Source organism: Pleurodeles waltl, chromosome 3_1 (genome assembly GCF_031143425.1).
Source record: "Pleurodeles waltl isolate 20211129_DDA chromosome 3_1, aPleWal1.hap1.20221129, whole genome shotgun sequence".
NCBI classification, from domain to species: domain Eukaryota; kingdom Metazoa; phylum Chordata; class Amphibia; order Caudata; family Salamandridae; genus Pleurodeles; species Pleurodeles waltl.
The window spans coordinates 637,268,005-637,291,814 of record NC_090440.1 but is presented as its reverse complement, the minus strand read 5'-3'; the positions used below and the strand labels follow the sequence as shown (position 1 = coordinate 637,291,814).

Genomic DNA, 23,810 nt, shown 5'->3' with positions numbered 1-23,810 from the left:
TCAACTGGTGATACCCTGCCCTGAGGTCTACGTTGGAGAACCACATAGAGCCACACAATTCAGCTAAAATGTCATCCACTGTGGGACTCCGATGCCTTTCTCACCGAATTGCCTTGTTGGGGTTCCACATATCCACACAGATTCAGACTTTGTATGGCTGTTTGGGCTTTTGAACCACCACTATTGAGGATACCCAGGGGGTAAGGCTATCTACTCTCTCAATAATGTCAGCTTCTGCTAGCCATTTCAGTTCAGCTTCAACCTTTGGGTAGAGGTGGAAGGCCACTCGGCAATGACGTGGGACAACTGGTTGTATCGATTCATCTGTGTGAAGGTGTACCATTCGATTTTTCAGATGTCCCCTCTGTTCTTCCCATTTTCATGTTGTGGATGATGTGCACAGCACCTTCAAAGTTATTGTCATCCATGTCTTCTCAATCGACTTGAGCGTCGGATGATTCTGCGGTAAGCAAGGGATTGGCCTTCTGTGATGGCTTGTTGGCTGTGGACTTGCAGACATTGGTGGCGTGGTTTAGCATATTGCATGCTGAACACCTTTTTCCATATCCTGGGCAGGTACCTTGCGATGGATAGGAACCACCTCACCAATGAAGGTCTTTTGTGTCATGGATGATTTATGTTGAGCCTTCAGTTTCTCTGGGTGGGTGCTGGTGACCAAGTAAATGGTCTCTGTTTTCATTGGAGTGAGGGTACCATGTGCGGCCCAGTGTTAGTATGTTAGCCATCAACATTCCTGAAACTTGGAGAATGTTCTCTTGTATTTTCGTGGAGGAGCATTCCTGTATGAATTGTGCTCTGATCTTGTTCTCTACGTTTGGCTAACTCCTTGAGTCAGGCATACAACCCATTGACCGATTCCTCTGGTTGTTGTCTGACTTGGCATAATAGGAATAGTTCGCAGTCAGGATTGGGGAGCAGTTCAAAGTGAGCTTTGGGGGCTTGCTTTAACGTGTTGTTGGTGTGAGGCTGTCCTGTTACTAAGATAGATTTTGCGATCTTATGCATAGCAGCATCTCCTAGATGTAAATGCATGGGGCATTTCCTGTCATTCTCAGTTGCAACTGTGGCAAAGTAAGTTTCTAAATGGTCTAGCCAGTCCTTCTATTTTGCTGCAAGGGTGAATGGAGGCACATTTCACACAAAAGGCCCGAGAGTGGGGATTGATGCCATCTTAGTGTAGTGTTGGCTGGTGTTTAGAGACTGGATCTGCATGTTGTGGTGAGGTTGAGCTGTGCGCCATGTGTTGCTGTCCCCCTCCCAGGTGTAGGAAAGTACCATCTTGCCTGGCATGTTACCCCCATTTTTCACTGTATATATGTTGTTTTAGATGTATGTGTCACTGGGACCCTGGTAACCCAGGGCCCCAGTGCTCATAAGTGTGCCTGAATGTGTTGCCTGTGTAGTGACTAACTGTCTCACTGAGGCTCTGCTAATCAGAACCTCAGTGGTTATGCTCTCTCATTTCTTTCCAAATTGTCACTAACAGGCTAGTGACCATTTTTACCAATTTACATTGGCTTACTGGAACACCCTTATAATTCCCTAGTATATGGTACTGAGGTACCCAGGGTATTGGGGTTCCAGGAGATCCCTAGGGGCTGCAGCATTTCTTTTGCCACCCATAGGGAGCTCTAACAATTCTTACACAGGCCTGCCACTGCAGCCTGAGTGAAATAACGTCCACGTTATTTCACAGCCATTTTACACTGCACTTAAGTAACTTATAAGTCACCTATATGTCTAACCTTTACCTGGTAAAGGTTAGGTGCAAAGTTACTTAGTGTGAGGGCACCCTGGCACTAGCCAAGGTGCCCCCACATTGTTCAGAGCCAATTCCCTGAACTTTGTGAGTGCGGGGACACCATTACACGCGTGCATTACATATAGGTCACTACCTATATGTAGCTTCACAATGGTAACTCCGAATATGGCCATGTAACATGTCTATGATCATGGAATTGCCCCCTCTATGCCATCCTAGCATAGTTGGCACAATCCCATGATCCCAGTGGTCTGTAGCACAGACACTGGTACTGCCAAACTGCCCTTCCTGGGGTTTCACTGCAGCTGCTGCTGCTGCCAACCCCTCAGACAGGCATCTGCCCTCCTGGGGTCCAGCCAGGCCTGGCCCAGGATGGCAGAACAAAGAACTTCCTCTGAGAGAGGGTGTGACACCCTCTCCCTTTGAAAAATATTGTGAAGGCAGGGGAGGAGTAGCCTCCCCCAGCCTCTGGAAATGCTTTGTTGGGCACAGAGGTGCCCAATTCTGCATAAGCCAGTCTACACCGGTTCAGGGGACCCCTTAGCCCTGCTCTGGCGCGAAACTGGACAAAGGAAAGGGGAGTGACCACTCCCCTGACCTGCACCTCCCCTGGGAGGTGTCCAGAGCTCCTCCAGTGTGCTCCAGACCTCTGCCATCTTGGAAACAGAGGTGCTGCTGGCACACTGGACTGCTCTGAGTGGCCAGTGCCACCAGGTGACGTCAGAGACTCCTTGTGATAGGCTCCTTCAGGTGTTGCTAGCCTATCCTCTCTCCTAGGTAGCCAAACCCTCTTTTCTGGCTATTTAGGGTCTCTGTCTCTGGGGAAACTTTAGATAACGAATGCAAGAGCTCATCCGAGTTCCTCTGCATCTCTCTCTTCACCTTCTGCCAAGGAATCGACTGCTGACCGCGCTGGAAGCCTGCAAACCTGCAACATAGTAGCAAAGACGACTACTGCAACTCTGTAACGCTGATCCTGCCGCCTTCTCGACTGTTTTCCTGCTTGTGCATGCTGTGGGGGTAGTCTGCCTCCTCTCTGCACCAGAAGCTCCGAAGAAATCTCCCGTGGGTCGACGGAATCTTAACCCTGCAACCGCAGGCACCAAAAAGCTGCATTACCGGTCCCTTGGGTCTCCTCTCAGCACGACGAGCGAGGTCCCTCGAATCCAGCGACTCTGTCCAAGTGACCCCCACAGTCCAGTGACTCTTCAGTCCAAGTTTGGTGGAGGTAAGTCCTTGCCTCACCTCGCTGGGCTGCATTGCTGGGAACCGCGACTTTTGCAGCTACTCCGGCCCCTGTGCACTTCCGGCGGAAATCCTTTGTGCACAGCCAAGCCTGGGTCCACGGCACTCTAACCTGCATTGCACGACGTTCTAAGTTGGTCTCCGGCGACGTGGGACTCCTTTGTGCGACTGCGGGTGAGCACTGTTTCATGCATCCTCGTAGTGCCTGTTTCTGGCACTCCTCCGGGTGCTACCTGCTGCTGAGAGGGCTCCTTGTCTTGCTCGACGTCCCCTCTCTCTCCTGGTCCCATTTGCGACCTCCTGGTCCCTCCAGGGCCACAGCAGCGTCCAAAAACGCTAACCGCACAATTTGCAGCTAGCAAGGCTTGTTGGCGTTCTTTCGGCGGGAAAACACTTCTGCACGACTCTCCACGGCAAGAGGGATCCGTCCACCAAAGGGGAAGTCTCTAGCCCTTTTTGTTCCTGCAGAAATTGCAGCTTCTTCTGTCCAGTAGAAGCTTCTTTGCACCCGCAGCTGGCATTTCCTGGGCATCTGCCCATCTCCGACTTGCTTGTGACTTTTGGACTTGGTCCCCTTGTTCCACAGGTAACCTAGATTGGAAATCCACAGTTGTTGCATTGTTGGTTTGTGTCTTTCCTGCATTATTCCTCTAACACGACTTCTTTGTCCTTAGGGGAACTTTAGTGCACTTTGCACTCACTTTTCAGGGTCTTGGGGAGGGTTATTTTTCTAACTCTCACTATTTTCTAATAGTCCCAGCGACCCTCTACAAGGTCACATAGGTTTGGGGTCCATTCGTGGTTCGCATTCCACTTTTGGAGTATATGGTTTGTGTTGCCCCTATCCCTATGTTTCCCCATTGCATCCTATTGTAACTATACATTGTTTGCACTGTTTTCTAAGACTATACTGCATATTTTTGCTATTGTGTATATATATCTTGTGTATATTTCCTATCCTCTCACTGAGGGTACACTCTAAGATACTTTGGCATATTGTCATAAAAATAAAGTACCTTTATTTTTAGTATATCTGTGTATTGTGTTTTCTTATGATATTGTGCATATGACACTAAGTGGTACTGTAGTAGCTTCACACGTCTCCTAGTTCAGCCTAAGCTGCTCTGCTAAGCTACCATTATCTATCAGCCTAAGCTGCTAGACACCCTATACACTAATAAGGGATAACTGGGCCTGGTGCAAGGTGCAAGTACCCCTTGGTACTCACTACAAGCCAGTCCAGCCTCCTACACCAGGTCAGCATGCTTCCCTTTCTTTGTGCTGTTAGAGAGAGGAATGGTATGCCAGCGGTGATCATGTCGCATGGTTGCTGCAGCAGGTAAGGGTGCCACTATGTCTCTGGTAGTTTGGGTCTCTACAGAGACTTCTGGGAGATGTCACAACCACACATTTACAGTCCCCATTTACACCTTCTAATGGTGAGATTGTCTCTCTGCTTATTTTTGTTTTATTATTTCTCTCTTTTTTCAGGGGGAGGGGAATGAATACCCCCCAGCATGTTGCTAAGCTGTTAATGGCAGAGGAACAGAAGCAGTACTCACTTGCAGTTTCTTGAGTGGGTGCTCAGCTCTGGATGAGGAGCAGTATTGGAGTGTCTGGCAGGAGTGGCTGATTGTGTCCCTGCATCGCAATCTAGACTTCTGTGCAGCACAAGGTGCAGGTGCCACAGGAGGGTGGTAATTCTCCCAGTGTGAGGCCAGCTACCGGTACGCTGGCAGGAGCCAAGAACACCAGTAGTGGTAGACTTATGCTGACACGTGCCACACTCCTTTCAGGGGCAGCTCCGGCAGACATCGTCGCCAGCTGTTGTGTGTTGTCTCAGGCATACTCAGTCCACTTCGCATCGCAGGCATGGGTCCGCAATGTCATAATGCTGCAAGCGCTTCGGCAGAGAAATACACAGCACACCAGGATTGTTGGTAACTAATTTATTCACTTGGTCCTGATGTCAGAGTCTGGACCCCATTGTGTATATTCAGGAGTGGCTTCATCCTGAAGACCCCTTCCTTACACTGTGAAATGGTGTGCCCCAAGTTACACAACATAACATCAGTAGAGGTAAACAAAACACATGAGGATAAACGCAACACATTCTCAGAGAAGTCAGGTCTTTGTTGGTCTTTGCAGTTCTTTGGAGAAAACTATTCAAAAAATGACACTGGATACCCATATCACACAACATTAAAGGACGAGTTGGAGTGGGGTGAGTGGAGCAGTGAGGTAAAATCTTGCTTTGCTTTGCAGTCCGTATTTGTTGTCACTATCTATGTGTTTAAGAACACCTCTTTACCTGCTGTCCGAAAAGCACATACATTGTAATCCATGCTAGGAAATGAAATAACTCATTTCATGCAGGTACTTACATTCACACTCGTAATGGAAGCAGCAACCCCCATCAGTATAGACTTGTTTTGGTGATAAACCATTTGCACAGGTGATATTTTCCACAGGTGAACATTTAATTGTGTCGATCCGAATGCTCGTGTCCTCGAGGCAAGTGGCTTGGGCACACTTGTCTATCATCCATGCTTCATTGATCTGAAATCAAACATAAAGAGATTTGCTCACTCGACTGCAAACCAATTCCATGAACAACTTATTTTGTTCACAATGAAGTTGCTACCAAATAATGTCCATGATTTCATGTCATCATTTACCTTCTCTAGGAGACTTTAAAGATCCACAGCAAGAAATAATGGCCTCCCAGTTTGCCCCACACCTTACAATGTCTCATTTTCTAATGTTCTTCCTATTTGCACTACATTAAATCATCTCATTAGAGCTGTGCAGAAATGAGTAATTCCCCCGGTAAGGTTTTACAAGTTTACAAACTTTAGTCTATGTGAAGGTAGCAAATGTTTGTAAGGCACCTAGTCATGTGAGACCGAGTCAAACTAACAAAAAATGGCCGACTGTGATGGGACGGATACAAGAAGTGAAGTGGGCCCAGTTGGTGCATCCCTTCAGACTTAGAAGAAATTCTGGAGAAAAAGTACTGGGAAGATAAAGTTAATTGGAACAATGCTGCAGGAAGGGTCTGAGGAGGAAGGATCATCATCGGGGAGCGAAGTGGCGATTAAGAGCTATACATTTGGGCTTAGTCACTTTTTTGGAAGTCAAAAATCTCCAACCAGACAAGGCAGGAGCCTGTAGAAGAAGGAAATTCAAAGAGGCTAGATACCCTTTTGGCAAAGGATGGCTGAACAGGATTTGCTGCAGTGGAGAACATAGCAGGAGACTCCACAAAGTCAGGCTGACCGGCGATGTCCCTTGCATCCAAGAAAAGTAGGTTGGTGGAAGTCCCCACTCCTTTCTCAAAGCGATTTTTAGCCAAAAATGGTCCAAGTTTTGGATTTTGGCTATCTGGGCACCTATTACGCCACCACCAAGGGTCCAAGACTGGAGGGACACCACTTAGGGGTTAGGACTCAGGTTGGGTCCAGGTGTAGGTTCAAGAGGATGGAAGTCTGTTATCTCCCTGTGGATCTGAACATTAGCCAGCAAACTAGCCCTTGGAGTCACTCTGGTAGTCCCGGGTTTCAGGTGAAGAAGTAGGGCTCAAGCAGTAGGTTAGACTTTTGAGGGTTCAAGGCAAGCTCTAGGCAACAAGCAATACTTCCACAGCCACAGCAGCAGGGAGTCCTCTGAGAGTCCTTACACAGGCCTACCAAGATGAACTGATGAGTGGGTCTGCAGGCTCACTTTTTAGGTCTCTGCTCTTGGTGGCGCACATGCGCTGCCTCAAACCGAGATATGCTGTATCTACATCTGGGGCATCAGCCTACTCATGGGCTTGCCATTTGCTGGAACCATCGTTGCTCTATTTTGCTTTATCACCATTTGACAAGGACATGCATACGTCATGCTGTTTCCGGTGATTAGCCCTTCCCGAGGGCACTGGTCAAGTACTGTAAAGCTAACCAGAAGGTATTTTCAGCTAGTGTTTCTGGACTACTACTTTTTTTTTAATATGGTGACCGTCCTGTCACACATTAAGAGTGCTGCAGCTTGCTCTGTTTGTTTAATTTTTTTTTTTTTTTTTTATATAGGACAGACTCAACCCAAAGGAATTGCAGCACTTTACACGAGCACCAGTGGACAGTATGGCACTGTAACCTCACTGCTGGCTCAGCAGCCAGCTTCAGCAACATCCCCCATAACAAGAGTGAATGGCCACATCAGAAGCAACTTGTTGAGAAGAAAGGGTGCTGTACTGGCACCTTTGGCACTGCTTCTTCATTTTCAGAAGGTGGGTGTACTGCAGCTCGTCCGTTGCTCTGCTACTGCAACATCAGGAAGCTTTCATTCTGTGCTTTTTTGATTTATCAAAGAACAGCGTGTGGGTGTGCGATTGAATTTAAGTATGCAGAGTTCCAAAGCTTGTTCTCGTCTCTTTATAGAACACTTCCTCTCTGCTGACTGCATGACTGCATGAGCACACTGCAAGTTCCTACCTCTTACAGTTTGTACCTGAGTAGGTGCATTCAAGAGAACTGTACCAAAACTGCACCTTGTTCTGAATATGTGGTTATGTTTGAATATCACACTCTCACATTATCCTCTCATTTGGAATTGAAAACAGTGCACAATCAAATAATGTGATTTAAACTGGTGGTACATCATACTGAATTTAAACGGGGGTGTAATAAGTATTTAATCAGGGATTCAATAATTTGCAAATGAAGACCACCAACACAGTAATGTGCAAAATGTGTTACTAATACCAGAAGGGAGTAACTCTTCAATACCATGTTAACTAGGGTGACCAGATTTTAAAATGCAATAAGCACTGGCAGAGCCAATAGGCCAATGGTAATGCATTTGTGTATATCAATAAGAACAGCCTCACAGCCTCTTCCGTTCCTTCAACTGATATGGACCTGTCTATATCTCTTGGGGAGTTCTGGGCTCCACAGGCTCCATGACACACACCTTTGGGCCAGGTTGAAACTCTTCCAGAGTGCTCTTCTTGTCATACCAGAGTTTCATCACTTCTTGCTTGCCTCACCATTGCCTCAACCTGCTTCCAGAACCTCTGCATGTGGTTACAGAGAGCCAGCATGTGGCTGACTATATCCTGAAGGGGCTTCTGGGAAGCTTACTCCCACACCTCTCTCGGAAGGCTGACAGATCCCCTGACAGGGTGTCCATAGAGGAGTTCAAAACGGCAAAACCCAACCCCCTTCTCTGGCACCTCCATGCAAAGAAGGCATGGCAAGAGGATGTCCCACTTCTGCCTCATGGGCTCAGACAGGGTTATTATCATGCTGTTCAGGGTCTTGTTGAGCCTCACAACAAGCCTGTTTGTTTGAGGGTGACTGGGTGTGGGGAACGTGTGTTACCCCACACCAACCCCACATGAACTTCTTGTACGCTGACATGAAGTTAGTGCATCTGTCAAACACCACTTCCTTGCGGAACCCCACGTGGGTAAAAATCCTCATTAGGACCTAGTGACCTCAGAGGGATGGTCTCTGGGTACAGTGTGATGTGGTCCACCAAAAAGAGGATAAACCTGTTGCCTAAGGCTGTTTTGGGGCCCTTTGGGCCAACACTGTTAATGCCAACCCTGTCAAGGGGCGTGCCGATGACAGAAAAGGGACCGTTCAGCTTCTGCCCCATTTTCATGCTGGCCTGGCAGGTGGGGCAAGACATATCCAATGCTGTTTTCATCCTGGGACAACAGGTGTCCTGCCCCAGATGTCCTGCCAGGAGTATATCATGAGCCAACTCTAGTAGAAAGGACCTGTAACACTGAGGGACCACCAGCACACAGGTACCTCCAGGTCCGGGAACCTTAGGATCACTATACAGAAGGTCATTTTCACTCTAGATAAGGTGATTGGCAGTGGTATCACCTGCTGCCTAGGGCCTTAGCCTGCCACCTCAAGGTCTCTAGTGTTCGGTACCCATGATAGCAATGAAGTGCAGGCTGAATACAAACACCAAGCTAGGCCCGCTCAACAAAGCACCTTAAATCCTGGTTGCGAAGCATTGTAAGGTCCCACGTTGATAAGGTGTTGCGCAACAGTCATTCGGATGAAGTTGTTGATGGGGCGTCCAAATCGAGATGTTACGTCATCGTCAAGAAAGCAGTCGCTGAAGGCTTGCGAGGAGCAGTCGTGCATCCGGGAAGCATCTGTGGGCTGCGGTTCTGAGAAGCTGCTCAATGATACTTCCGATGAAGCCATCCACAGGGCTTGCAATGCGAGGTCCTGTGGCATCATTATGGATGCAGTTGATTAAGTAACAAGGTGAACTATCTTCATTTCTCCTCGTGGTTTCCTATTTCTATGTGTGCTGAATTCTGCAGTGCACATAGGAAGAGGAAAAAGTTTAAGGTAATTGTTTTATGTTCCAAAAGGTGTCCCTTCCTACGTGCAATGGAGGCACCCTTGCACCATAGTGGAAAAGTGATTGCGCTGGTACCAGGCAGCCCATTATGCACCAATGCTAGGGAAGGGATAGGGATAAATACAGTGCCTTCCTGCCCTTTCCCTGTGATGCAGCACAGCTCAGCAAGGTGATTTGCTGCACTGCATCATTTGGCCATAAAAATGGCACTAAGAGTCCAGAATCTATGTGGCACTCCAGCAGAGGCCAGCAAGGCTCAGGCAAATCCAGTTGCAGGTCCAGTGCAGCACATCAATTGAGCAGTTACAGGGATGTCTCTGGAGCTCAGAATAGGAGATAAATCAACTTCTGGAGTTTTCCTCCCACAGAAGTGTCTGGAGTTTCCTGCTTCCCTGCCCTGGTCCTAGGATGTCTGCAGTCACAGTCTAGTGTTATGCTCTTTGCATGTGTGCTGAGGTAGTGGATTTGTAGTGTAAGTGAGGCTGACACAGTTCTGCCCATCCCTCACCCTTGCCTAGGATACAGGCTGCAGGCACCAAATGGCTAGGACAATAATATGCCAACTTTCTAAAAGTGGCATTTTCAGAATTGTGACTTGAAATCTGGGTTTAGCATTAAAGAGATTTTCAAATTACAATTCTTTAGACACCAAACTTGACCACAGTGACACTGGCACATGTATCCCTCAGAGCATCTACTTCAGTCCCATTCATCTTTGGCCATTGTCTATAATTCTCCAAGCTTGGAGGTCCGACAGCCATGGCTTCAATATCCATCCCACCCAGGGAATACTAAAGTAGTCTCTGTGTAACCTCTGGCCTCTCCAGAGTACACCGCTATCCCCACTCCTATATTACCCAATCTCTTGGACTACCCACCACTGGGGGACATTTTGGAGCCTGTTGCATCATCTTTTTTATGGCCTGGTTGATGACAGTCATGGCACAACCCAGAAGCCTTTGCTGGATCCCAGTTATTATCCTGGTATCCCTTGCCTTTTAAATGGGACAAGTCTTTGGCCCACTCTCCTGATAAGTCATTTAGGGGCCTTTGGAAAACTTCTTCTATTTACCTTGCTTATGGCTCACCTCTTTCCCCTGCTGGGAAGCCTGTGAACCCTTTATCTGGTCACTCCCATCATGGGTCTTTTTGGACCCATTTGTTAGCTATCCTCCCCAGCTCTCCTGGAGATGAAAACTCAGAATCCACCAGGTGCTGATGCAATTTATCTGTAGTATAATTAGTTAAAAAGTGCTCTTTCACAATTATACTATAAAGTCCATCATAAGAGTCCCCCTTATTGCCTTTGATCCAACCTTCTAGTGCGTTTACAGAGTAGTCCACCAAGTCCACCAAGTTCTGGTTCTGACTTTTCTGGGTGTCTCTAAATGTCACACTGTCATAGTGAGTTGAAACCCTTCTATCAAGGTCTCCTTCATATGCTGGTAGGACTCAGCTATCTCCTCATTCAGGGTCAGAAGTCTATTGCTGCCCTTTGCTGAGAATAACTCCCAAGGTAGGATGTCCCAGTGTTGGGATGGTACCTTTCTAATTTTGTAAGTCCTTTCAAAAGCGGCAAACCATTTGTCAATGTCATCTCCATCACTATACTTGCGGACAGTCCCTTCTGGGATTTTAGGGTCAACAGATTCCTCCTTCTCCCTGTGGTATTGACTGCCGTCACCATCTTTTGGACTAACGCTCAACTTAGCAGTCCTCTTTACTAGGGCTAGTCTCCTGTCCTCAAGTTTGGATTTTCTCTCCTCCAGTTATATGAAATCCAACTCTCCCTCTAGGAGTCTTACCACCATACCAGTAGGAGGTCTTCTAGAGGGACTTCTGTCACTACTTTGCTCTGGTAAATGGGGTCAGGGGAAGGGTGTAGAGTTTTGGTCTTCACCTCCTTCCCCTTCACACTCTGGGGCTAGAGCATTTTCCTTGACCTCCACAGGGTCACTCTCTGAGGTAGTGTCCTCCTTTTCTTTTCTCTCCTGTTCATAGAGGCTATGAACCTTCTCCAGGGTCTCCTTTTTTGCAGTAGCTCTTTAGCCAATGCCTCTTGCTTTGCACAAAATACTTAGGTCACTGATCCGAAGGGCTAGACAGATCGGCAGGCAAGAGTCTTATCAGCACCCATTGTGCCTTTTAACCTAGTAGTTAGGACCTTATTAAAAGTTTAGAAAAACTTTAAAAACTTTTCATAACCTAAAAGGCCTTTTTTGAATGTCTTGTGGAATGGAGGGTCTACACGGAGCCCTTACAAATCAATTAAAAAACATTGATAAAAAGTTTGCAAAATAATTGTTGATGCTAAGGTCAATATAGTGGATTTCTTATGCAAAATCCTCCTATGACTAAGTGGTACTGTGAAACACAATTTCAGGATCCCACAGCTATAACACCAATGTAGGAAAGAGGAGTAATATGTGGATTGGGGTTTAGTATTCCCCATGTAACACTCTTAAAATACACAAAAGATGGTCCTTGGATTCACACTAGTAAACCTCTAGCTCAGTCCTGGTTGTGGGGAAAAAAGTGCACGCAGTCTTTACTTAGAGGAACATGTTAAGCATTTCAGAGTACCAACACGGACGATAAGTAATTGATAGGACTAAAGAATTCTGACACCAATTTGCAAAAATAGAGATTATTTCTATTTGAATTTAGACATTAAAATGAACAGAATTGCATAAGTATGAGCAGAGTTATAGATTATTGAAGCAAATGAGATCACAGCAAAAATGGCGTTTAAACATTTAATCGAAGTCAATGGGGAAAAACCACTTGAGACAAAAGACCACTTATAGGTAAAGTTACGTGGAACTCTTGCAGGGTTAAGGTTGTGCGTGTCCTAGGACCAAGCCACAACAGTCAGTTCAGTTTTACCTGGCCTGTGACGACTGGATGCAGAGTTGTCCTGCTGCTCATTTTACCACTTACATGACAGTGCAGTGAATAAGATAAAAAAACTCAGATGGGGCTGAGTTGGCTACCTCAGATGCAGGCTGCATGGTGTGCTCTACAGTTGCAGTGTCGAGTGAGGGGTTCCCTTTACGGACTGGCAACCAACAAGCCTTGGCAGTGGTAAAGGTGATAAAAATCTTTGGGGAGATTACAGAGTCCGGGGGAGTGACATAGAGGCCTGAAACTTCGGGTAGAGGAGACTACAACTCTCAGAAGACACTGGACCACCGGGATTTGGGAGATTCCATGGAGGGCCTGATGGTGCTGAATCTTCAGATCCTGTGAGTGTTTTTACCTGCAGTTTGCAAGGGATTGGTGTCACTAGTCCAAGGGAGACTGAGGGTGCTTCTGGCATCCTCAGGGGTTCCTCTGGTTGGCAGTGCCGAGTTTCAGCCGAGAATGAGGGTCGTTCATGCAGTTCCCAGACTGATGCCTATGGGACAGTGGATCCCTCTTTTGCTTTTTGCAGTGGGCAAAGTACATATGTTGGCGACACAGGGCTCCTCTTGTTTTTTTTTTAAAGTTGGTCAATCAGATCTGAAATTCTGGTGTCAGGGGAGTCCCTTAAATCCTGGATTTATGAAATTTTAGGGTTGTGGGGTGTAGTGGCCAATGGGCAGCTAGCTCCTACAGCTAATCTGCCCCTGAGGTGATAACATCCGGTGGGATGGGTCACTTTTTGCTACCCAGAGCCCTCTACTCTGCCACTCCTAAGATGACAGAAACCAACATTTTGTGCACAGACTGGGATGCTTACCCTAGAGGTGTGGTCAGCCTGCTGGGGGTGTGTACTACCCTGCATACCTCATTTCCCACCTGTCCATGAGCATATGTGCCTGGGGTAGTGGGAGGACTGTTTCCTCCTCTGGGGACAGCACAGATGGTGATCAGGGGTGGTAAAGCCTTTGAAGCTCACAGCCCTGATGTGCCTAATAACTAGCCCGGCTAGGGGGCAGGAGGTGTGACATCCTTTCTGCCTCAGCCTATGTTTCTGACTCCTGGGAGCGTTCACACTACCTGACATGAGGTCAGGAACTAACAGAGTCATAACCATCAGCAATGGGGCAAAAGGTGGGTGGTGGGGTGGCAATACACAAAGGGACACTTTTCTACAATGGTGATCAGTCACTGGGTTCTTCGACAGTCTCAAAAATCACAATGCACCCAGCAGTGCAATAATGTTACTATCAAGCCCACTGCTTCTCTAAGAACAGAACAGTACTTTATTCTACAGGAAGGCACAGTGCTACATAAACCAAACAATATCCCATGTAATGGATGCATGGAAGTGAGTTCAATATACTTCAAGAGCCCATCCCCTCCCTGCACTCTGCACTCCTTCCCATCTCTAATAATCTAGGGCCCAGAGGTGTAGTTAATAATGAAGGTATAGTTAGCATACAGTCTCTTTCAGGCTTGTAACAGGCTAATAGTTTCTCATCCACTGGATAGTGGAGCACTGCAGTAGCTTTTCTGATTACTTTCTGTCTCTTTGGAGTTATGCTTGGCCTTAGTTGGCTCATGTTAGAACTGCTCAGGCCCAGGGGTCTCATGATGCTTATCAAGATCCTGAAGACAGAAGTAGTAGTAGGCTTCTGATGATGGCCCTCTTCTGGCTTTGGAGGTGTTGGCAGCAGACAGACCTTGTGGTCGTGTCTGGTGAGTCAAATTGCAGTCAGATTGGGACCTCACTCCTGTCCTGCTATCTTGCAATCCTCTTCTCCAGGCATGAGACCCCTGTCATGACTTAACAGCTTTGAGGCCCTGTAGGGAACAGCAGCTAAATATCTATTGCCACTTTAGTCAGGCAGTGCTGCAGTGCCTTGAAGCAGCAGCTTTATACTTCAGGGTGGGGTGGTCTGTCCTGCAAACAGAGATCAGTGCAGTGCAAGCCACCGAAGCTGATTGGTGACATCCTCTGGGGTGGGCACCGCAGGCTGCACGCTTTTTCTTTTGAGAAGGCAGTTACTGTTTGGGTCAGTCCGGTGGCTGTGCAGACCTCAATTGTAGCCACACAGTGGACTGTGGCTAAAGAATTTCACAATGGTGTCCTGCCCTACTAGATTAGACACATCCAAAAGTTTAGATGCAGTGCATTACAAAACTCTTACTAAGCAAGTCCTCTACCACTAAACTAAAAATAAAATAGACTTAAAAAAACAAGGGCAGGGGAAATTCAGGAGCGATAGAAGGATTCAGTCAAGTAGAACATGAAAAGCAGAGGAGTGGCATAAGGGGGCTGAGATAGGTATGTAAGAGTGAAGCAATGAGAGTTGAAATGCCGAGACATTAGGAGAGTTGGAGGCCTGTAGGAGATGTCCATAGGACTTGCACATAAAGCAGAGGTACCTATTGTTCTATGTTGAAACTGTTGCAGTTCTATAAATTTTTCTGTACATACCAACCAGTTCATGAAGGAAAGCATCACATCCGGTAAATTAAGGGGCATATTTATACTCCGTTTGCGCCAAATTTGCGTCGTTTTTTTCTACGCAAATTCGGCGCAAAACTAACGCCATATTTATACTTTGGCGTTAGACGCGTCTTTCGCCAAAGTATGAGTAAAGAGCGTCATTTTTTTGCGTGAACGCCTTCCTTGCGTTAATGAGATGCAAGGTAGGCGTTCCCGTCCAAAAAAATGACTGCGACGCAAATGCGTCGTATTTATACTCCCGGGCAAAAATCACGCCCAGGAGTGGTCGGGTCAAAAAACCCCGCATTTGCGCCTCTTTTTAACGCCTGGGTCAGGGCAGGCGTTAAGGGACCTGTGGGCTCAAAATGAGCCCACAGCTGCCCTCCCATGCCCCCAGGAACCCCCCCTGCCACCCTTGCCCACCCCAGGAGGACACCCAAGGATGGAGGGACCCACCCCAGGGACATTCAGGTAAGTTCAGGTAAGTATAAATTCGTTTTTTTTTTATATATTTTTTTTGGCATAGGGGGGCCTGATTTGTGCCCCCCTACATGCCACAATGCCCAATGACCATGCCCAGGGGACATAAGTCCCCTGGGCATGGCCATTTGGCAAGGGGGCATGACTCCTGTCTTTACTAAGACAGGAGTCATGTAAATGGCGTCTGGGCGTCGTTAAAAATGGCGCAAATCAAGTGGAGGCGATTTTTTAGCGTCAACACCATTTTTAAGACGCCCTAACGCCATTTTTCCCTACGCCGGCGCTGCCTGGTGTACGTGTTTTTTTTCCACGCACACCAGGCAGCGCCGGTCTGCTTGCGCCGGCTAACGCCATTCAATAAATACGGCGCCCGCATGGTGCTTCAGAATGGCGTTAGCCGGCGCAAAAATTTTGACGCTAAACTGCGTTAGCGCAGTTTAGCGTCAAAAAGTATAAATACGGGCCTAAGTATCCTGAAGAAGGAACTCAGAATACAGGAACTTTTAAACAGTTACTTCAGCTAACAAGAATATAGAAAACGTGCCAAGAGCTCTCATCCATCTCCCGCATGACTGAAATCTGTATGCAAATGCGATTCTTACAGATATGTTTCCCAAAGGGATGTGGGATCATTTTGGAACGTCTTTGAGTTCCTTAATAATACTTTGAATAAACCAGTTGACTGCAAAAATCACTTGTAGTACTAATAATTATTAGTAATGTCCTGGCTGGTTGGTCTTAAGATTTGTAGTTCTTGAAAACTCTGAACAAGAGATTTTAAAAGCTGTACATAAATATTACTCAGAGATATAGGCTCTTTCAGAACAACATTTACATGCGTTGCAGCTCAGTTTCTCTCCATGCATAAACTACATAGCTGAAGGCTGTAAAATCATCAGGTCCTATCGTGAACGGTGACCTATAAGGTTTTTTCTGTTACTGAAGGCTGCAGTGTGGGTAGATGTGTCCCCCTCACAATGAACTTTCAGTGAGTTATAAATGAGTAATTACCTGTCTCGGCGGATCCACGTGCCCACAGAAGAAAAGACAATTTGCCAGGTGCTTCTGAACCCGACAGTCATCACCGCAGATGGCGTAAGTCCCACAGCCATTAAAATTCGTCATATTGTAAAGGACCTCACCTACAGTACATTGAACACAACGTTAAAATTGTGAGACTGTTGAATCGGAGCTTGATGAATTGAAAGCAGGAACAAGACTAAGGGAAATGTGATAATTTGAAAGCAAGTCACATTCGATTATATAATGTTAGCTTTAATGTCTCAACACCCAGTGTGTTCACAAGGGAACCACGGCACATTAGCTGTGCACCTCAACCTGTTAATTTGTCAGGATCAACCATGCTTGCGACGAGTTGGTTGGTCGGGGACTTTTTGAAGAGCTCAAATGTACATATTTTTTGTGGATTAACACATATTTTTACCAAATGGGACTCCGCTTCAGATTGAGGGTTTAGCAGCTACTAGCTAAATATAGTAGTAACAAAACCACAACATTGCCAATGTTACAAGATTCACTTTCTGCTCGCCCTTGTCCATGAAGGCTGTTTTTTATGTGAATGTTTGAAGTTCTGACAAACTGGATCAAAGAAAATCGAAGCAGCAAGAATTTTGGGTCGTTAAGTCTCTTTGGTCAACTATTTCGAATTTACTGTACTGTTTTTTTTTTGTTTTTTTTTACAAAGCACCGTACTCGTTTTAGCAACAAAGCAGTCATGGATGCTGTAACCTAGGGACAGAAACGTAAATGACACACGCACACACATTATCAATTGGGAGCACTTGTTTTATGTCCAGCATGTCATGCCTTTAGTTGCTCAGATCATTTTCTGTGGTCTCTCTGCAGGCAGCTTTTGCTGTCTTTAACAAAGACCAACGTAACAAATGTAACAAATCTTCAAAATACTTAGGCCCGTATTTATACTTTTTTTAGCGCCGCATTTGCGCCGCTTTTTGACGCAAAACGGCGCAAACCTTCAAAATACAATGGCATTTTGCAAGTTTGCGCCATTTTTGCGTCAAAAAACGACGCAAATGCGGCGCAAAAAAAGTATAAATACGGGACATAGAGTGGACTTTATTTCTGTCCCTTTGTCATGACTAGGTGGCAATTTCCGTTTATATTCTCTGCTGCAGATTTGTTGGTTTCCCTCCCTATTCGTGTGTTTGTACCAGCCAGGAGCATTTTGGTCTTACGGTGTTTTGATTGGATGAAGTATTATTCCACTCTTTGTGTCAGACCTTGTTTTCAAGGGCAGGGAGGGACTATTTCCTCTCCATCTCTCTGCCATGCTGTCCATCTCCCCAATCCTACTTTCTTCATAACCCTTTCTCGCCCTAACTAAGGTCCTCTTGATTCCCAGACCCACCTTGTTTATTTTTTTTTTGCTTTTAAATTTTTTTGTAGTTTCCTGCTACACCAACATATTGGCAACCAGCCACATTATAAGAATTCCCCGACCATTCCACTATTGGTGCCCACCAATTGCTGATGTGCACTCAAGTGCAGCAGGGATTTCTGAATGGGTTTTGCTTTATTTTGACAATTTTCATCTAAAAATGCAGTGGATGCATATGCATGCATAAACAAAGGCCATTTTTCAAACCATTTTATACAAATAAAACAAAATGATTCTCAAAGAAGCCCGCCAAAGAGGCACATACATTAATGGCAGTGACTTCAAAGATGACCACCGCAAATGTCTAAATATCTATCTAAAATGATATCTCTTCATCGATTGTGTTTCATTTTACAAACCTGTTTGAAGATGGCCACAACAGATACACAAACATTTGAGGATGCTTTCTAACACAAAAAATAAGCATCCGCAAAGCCAATAGGTTTCATGGCCTAAACCAGTGGTTCCCAACCTGTGGTCCAGGGATCCCTGGGGGTCCAGGGAGCCTTCTCAGGGGATAGGCGACTACTTGGAAAATTACATAATACTAACAGTATATAGTGTTATAAAATGTATATAAAAAATGTAGCTACATATACAATTGAAAATTTTAAAACATAATGTAACTGTCAAGGAATTTGAAATTGGAGGCTAAAAATTAAATTAATCCTCAGATTGATTTGTGGGAGCAGTGCAGGTGCATCAAACAGAAAACAGTAAGGACGATGTATAGCTTCAAATAAATTCAGAAAAGATCCAACCGTCTTATTAAAATTAAATGTTTTATTTTTTATGCATATTTGTTTGCAAATTGAATAAAATGAGTTTTCATGTGTGTATGTGTTTGATGAATATTTGTTTCTGTATTTTTTGTGTATTTTTTGTGGTTCAAATCATTGACAATTTTTAGGCCCGTGTCCCTGGCTTCCAGTAATGACTCAGTGGGGGGTCCTTAATTTCAATAATGATTCACTGGGGGTCCCTAGGTTCCCCTAATGATAAAGTAGGGGTTCCCAGAAGTTAAAAGGTTAGGAACGACTGGCCTTAACCTATTAGCTTTACTAATGCAATGATTTTTCTATTTGTTTGTCTGTCATAAATAATCCATCCTCTGAAGTCCACACCGGATTATTAATGATTTAATGACAATTCTGAATTTCTCATTGAGTCAGCAGAGTTAAGCTTTAGTTGATATATGTTCAGTATTGCTGCTCACCTGTTCAGTGTAATGCTTGTTTTTTTCTTTGGGTATCCAGAGAATTGTTTTGCTACCTTCGCTGATCTGTTATTTTCGACTTTGAAAGTTCTTTTTGGCCTCCCTGAAATGCACCGTTCCAGAAGAAGTGGAATGTGCATGTAAATTTGAAGTTGATCAAAGTAAGAGGTTGTACATGCCTTCTAAAACCATTGCCTACATGTTCGATCAGGCATGGTGTCCTTGCCTGGACCCAAAAGAAAGAGACAGGAGGATGGAGTTTGGCTTCTGGCTAAACTCTCTAATTATAATTTTTGAAAACGGATGTCTTATTAAGTAAGCATAAACATTTTAGGAACATGAAGCAAGATGTTTGTTTGCTTTTGGTTATATAACGCATTCACGTTCAGGAAAGCGCTACTGTTTTTTTTCCATCGAGTAACATTTGGACAATAGGTTTAAAAAAATGAAAAAGCCGATTTTCGCAATCACAGATGGAACCAAGCATGTATACGAAGAGCTGCAAACACTACTTCATATATTTTCAAACTTCTGCTGTTACCTGGATGATAATTAGTGCCATTCACTTCACAGAAGCAGTATGCAGTAGTTTTAGTGGTAAGGACGGACTCGATGGTTCTGTAAGTTACTGTAGCATTCCGAGGGGTACCTATGGGTAAAATGACAATATCAGAGAGTATCGTTGTTTATCATTAATTGTTTTGCAATGATCGCAATGGACATTGTTGGAGTTGGTTTTGTACCTCAACCAAAGTGGGGGGCAAATACCCCCCCCCCGCCTCTTTGCATCTCCCTCTCCCCGCGGAAGCCCATGGAGTTCGTGTTGTGGGACAGAGGAAAGTGAATAAAAAAGTGGTCAGATATTTTTGCAAAAATATGGCTCAATGGCTTATTAAGGTGCAATATTTTTTAACATCTGGTTAAACTATTTCAATTTGTTAATTACAAATTAGTTATTCGAAAGAGGACCTTTATAAATCAGAGTAGGTTTAGCCAATACACGTGTATTGGTTCGTGTTCTCACCCTATTGGCTAACCTGCCTTCCATCGCATTTCAAACGTAGAATTCTAAATTGAACCCCATTTTCCATATCTGTGAACTGTAAAAAGAAGTTATTTTTAACACTGGTGCCTTTCATAAGCCTAGTGTTTTCATCTTCATAGGACCTGGTCACAAGATTAACAAAGGTTAGCAATGCCACATAATATAAACATTGATATACACGAGAACCAACTGTGCAATGTCTGGTTACAATTTGTTTTCTGAGCACATATTAGTTATCATCGGCCTTTCACTGATTTTGGACAAAAGCCTAATGTAGCTGTGAAAAGAACACTGATAGAAAGGATTCATGGTTTCCCATTATGTTTCTTAAAAACCCTCGTTTCTGGAATGCTGCATCATCAGCCTCAGCCATAGTTCCAGTGCCTTTAAGGACGCACTGGAAAAATGAAGTATGTGAAGGAAAAGTAGGAGGATTGTGGGAGGATAAGTGGAAAGAGACAGGGAGGGGGCGCTGATGGACAGAATGGCAAAACAAAGAAAGATTCCCAGACAGAAATGCAGAGAAAAACAGGTATAGATACTGTCATACTGAGAAGCACGGGGATTGGGAGACAAAAAGATCGAAAAAAGTCAATGAAAGCTAGAAGAGATAAACAGATTGGGAGAGTGACAGTGAGAGAAAAATAGTGAGAGAATTATTGGGAGTTAGAAGCAGGATGAGAGCGAGAACAAGACTCATTGTGGCAGGCACAGATAAAGACAGAAATGCAACGTGAGAGAGAGGATGAATGATACATAGAATGGGTTAAAGACATAGAGATCGAGAGAAGGGTAGCAGAGAGAGAAACAGAGACTGAATGAGACCGGAAGACAACAAGAAACCGAGAGAGGCAGAGAGAGTGGCAGGGAGAGATTCACAGAGGGTAATTAACTTAATGCAAGGGAAAATACGTGTGCGATAAATAGAGAGGGAGGCAGAGTTAGCAAAGGTGACAGGAAAGCAAATACAGCGGAAAAAGCAGAGAGATCTGCAGATAACTTAAGAGCAATGTAATGCGATATTGACTGATACAGAAGAGATATAGAGATTAAAAGAAATGGCAAGTGAAAGAGAGACAGCAAGAGAGAGAGAGAGAGAGAGAGAGATTGACAGAGAGAAACAGTGATAAAGATAGGAATAAGCAAGAGATTGAGGAGTTTTGGACTGGCCTTTCGGGCAGTCTGGCAGCCTGATGCTGCCAAAGAGGCTTGCTTAAAAACCGCAAGTGTGTCTGCTGGCATTTTTGGTCCTGTCACAGCCCATAGGATACAAAAGAGCCAGCACACTGGAGTGTTCAAGCTAGCCGCTCTGGTAGTTACAAGCTGACACATGCCCCGAAAGGCAAGTATAACACTAATATTGAGTAAGAAATAAAGAGAAACAGGGGTATGCATAAGGACATAAAGAGACTGATGGTGAATAAGAGATGCTGTGGCAGAGACAATGCAAGGAGAGAAGACAAAATGGGAGGTGATTTATTACACAGAAAGAGAATGTCGGACCCCATTTGGGGGCCTCTGGGTAAGCAGAGTCAGTCATAGGAGCTGCAATCGTTTGTCTCTGATATCTAGAAGCCTGCCCTATTACGGCTTTGCAAATTTAGCTAAATACAAACCCTTGATGTGATGTGGAGCAGTCACAGGCTTCTCAGGGAGGTAGTGATCGAACTCAGGACTAAACAACCACTCGCAGTGCAATAACTGACTTACCGCTCCAGTGCTTTATTTTAATACACACATTTGAAATGGAATACCATACAAATAATAGCAGCAGATATGATTAGTGTTTAGTTTACTGTACCTTGGCTACAACCCCCTCTTCTCACCTTTCTCTCCAGGTACCATTTCACTTGTGTCCGATGTCTGGGCACAACGTCACTCCTTTGCAGCATGCACCAAGGATTAAGTTTACATACCTCAGTTCAACAGCAAGCGCATTCAGTTCAATTCAGTCCCTTTTAAATCAGTCTCATAGTATGCAGTTCTTTGTGTCCCTTTCAGCTGGTAGTGAAAAAATGGCAACATTTGTCTCAGATCTGTACTGCTTCAGGGAGGCGATGCAGTAGCAGCGGATGAGCCTTAGCTCAGGCAGGCTGCAGCAGGATGGGGTAGTGGGTTCTTCTGCTTGGAGTCCTTTGGCGCCTATAGTTAGTGGTTGCAGGAGGAGGCCTTTGGCAGATGTTATACCTTTGATTCTCGGTCACTATTCAATAGACAGCAGGTGGGCCATCACGCAGGCGGGAGGGTGACAACAGCCTGAAGGCAATTGCAGAGTGCACTTCTAAGATACAGTGGGGGTGTCCACCATGGGTACACTTTCTTTTTGGTGGCAGTGATCTTGGGCTGGCACATTTCTTGATTTCAGTGGCAATGTGCACTGCACAAACAACTCAGTTCTTCTTGGTGACATGCACAGGTCTGTTCTTCAGTGGCCATGTCCACCATAGGCACAACTCTTTAAGTCAGTAGCGTAAGCAGCAGCAAGCATTCTTCTTTGCATAATGGTAAGGTGAACTGTCGACTCACGATTACTGCTCACAAGCGCACTCCTTGAGAGACTGCACCCACAATGCTAAGGCTTTCAGATTGCTCTCCGCCATCTTTCTCAGTTTCATAGACCCACAGCATCACGGTCTAGCTACTTCTTGACACCTCCTGCAGGGTTTGCAGACTCCTTTCTTTTCTCAGAAGGTGCCTTGGCTTCAAGGCTCCTCAGTTCAGGAGTACAACTTTTCAACATGGCAAGACTCCAGGTGGTGTCCCCATTAACTCTGGGAAGCTGGCTGCCAGGCAGACCAGGCTCTGATTGCACATTAGGCATTGGAGTACTCTGCAGAGAGAACGTGGAACTGGAACAAGTGGTAGGTCAGCGGTTCCCATTTTTAAGCACACAAGTAGTTTGGATTCTCTGCACTTTCAGAATTGTTTTTGGTGGTTCTTCTTTCAAGCTTCATCTCCAGGCTACTCTCCAAACAAGGCCATTGTGTATAGTTATACTCTTCACTACAGGGTAGTCTCCAGCCTGATACATCCACAACACTGGCACAAAGCAGTGTGAGTTGTCTGTACCTGGCTATCAAAAGCTGCACTGTACAGTGATCAGTGAAGACAAAAAAGGCTAGATTCACCTAAATAGGTTCCTTTCACTTTAACACAGTCCCACCCTTCAAACCCACCATCCTCCAAAAGGGAGTGCTACAGGAAGACTAAGCAGCAGCTCCTCTCAATAAAATACCTAAATGCATTCCTAAGGTAGTCTTATATCTTCTGTCCCCAGTCACCAGCAATACACTTTCACTTTCTAGGAAAGCAACCTCACCTCCATCTTGTACGCAAATCACTTTTAAAATGGAACATTCAGGTCTCCATTACTCTAGTTTACTCTCCCAGACAATGCATGTACCACTGCGCCCACATGAACAAACATGTGCAACATACATCTGGGATGTCAGTGCTGGAGTTTGTGTTAGCAGACAGAGGCAGCACTTTACAAGAGTGGGCAAGTAGACCTCTGCTCTAGTGACACAGATAAAGCTGTATCTCCACATCACGATAGATTCACAAAACATGGTATGCTGCCACAACCACTCTACATGCTAAATCTATGACTAAGATGCGAGTCCACTAGCTGTAAAATGAGAACACATTTTGTGCACCCCTCCAAGTTACAGACTTGGGTTAGGACCTCAGTACTCATCTCAAGAGGCAAGCTTAGGCCTCTGTGTAAATGGTAACAGCTAAAATAAAAATAAATAGAATACCAATTACTTGCAGTTAAGCACTTAGGGCTGAGGAACATAACTGTGCACTGTGCACATTCCCTACCCCAAAAGAGCCAGAGAATGTGTCTTTGAGAGAGGGAGAAAAAGT

The 23,810-nt window shown here is 45.2% G+C and overlaps 1 protein-coding gene across 1 annotated transcript in view; it reads right to left on the bottom strand.

Annotated features, from left to right (window-relative positions):
• The window catches only part of LOC138284406 (mucin-2-like), a 1,072,535-nt gene that overhangs the window by 105,140 nt on the left and 943,585 nt on the right, over positions 1-23,810 (bottom strand). The window contains exons 34-36 of the mRNA XM_069223143.1: positions 19,437-19,544; positions 16,272-16,402; positions 5,413-5,587 (exon numbers count right to left, since the gene is read on the bottom strand). Coding sequence (XP_069079244.1) covers positions 5,413-5,587; positions 16,272-16,402; positions 19,437-19,544 — 414 coding nt within the window. The remainder of the gene's footprint in view (positions 1-5,412; positions 5,588-16,271; positions 16,403-19,436; positions 19,545-23,810) is intronic.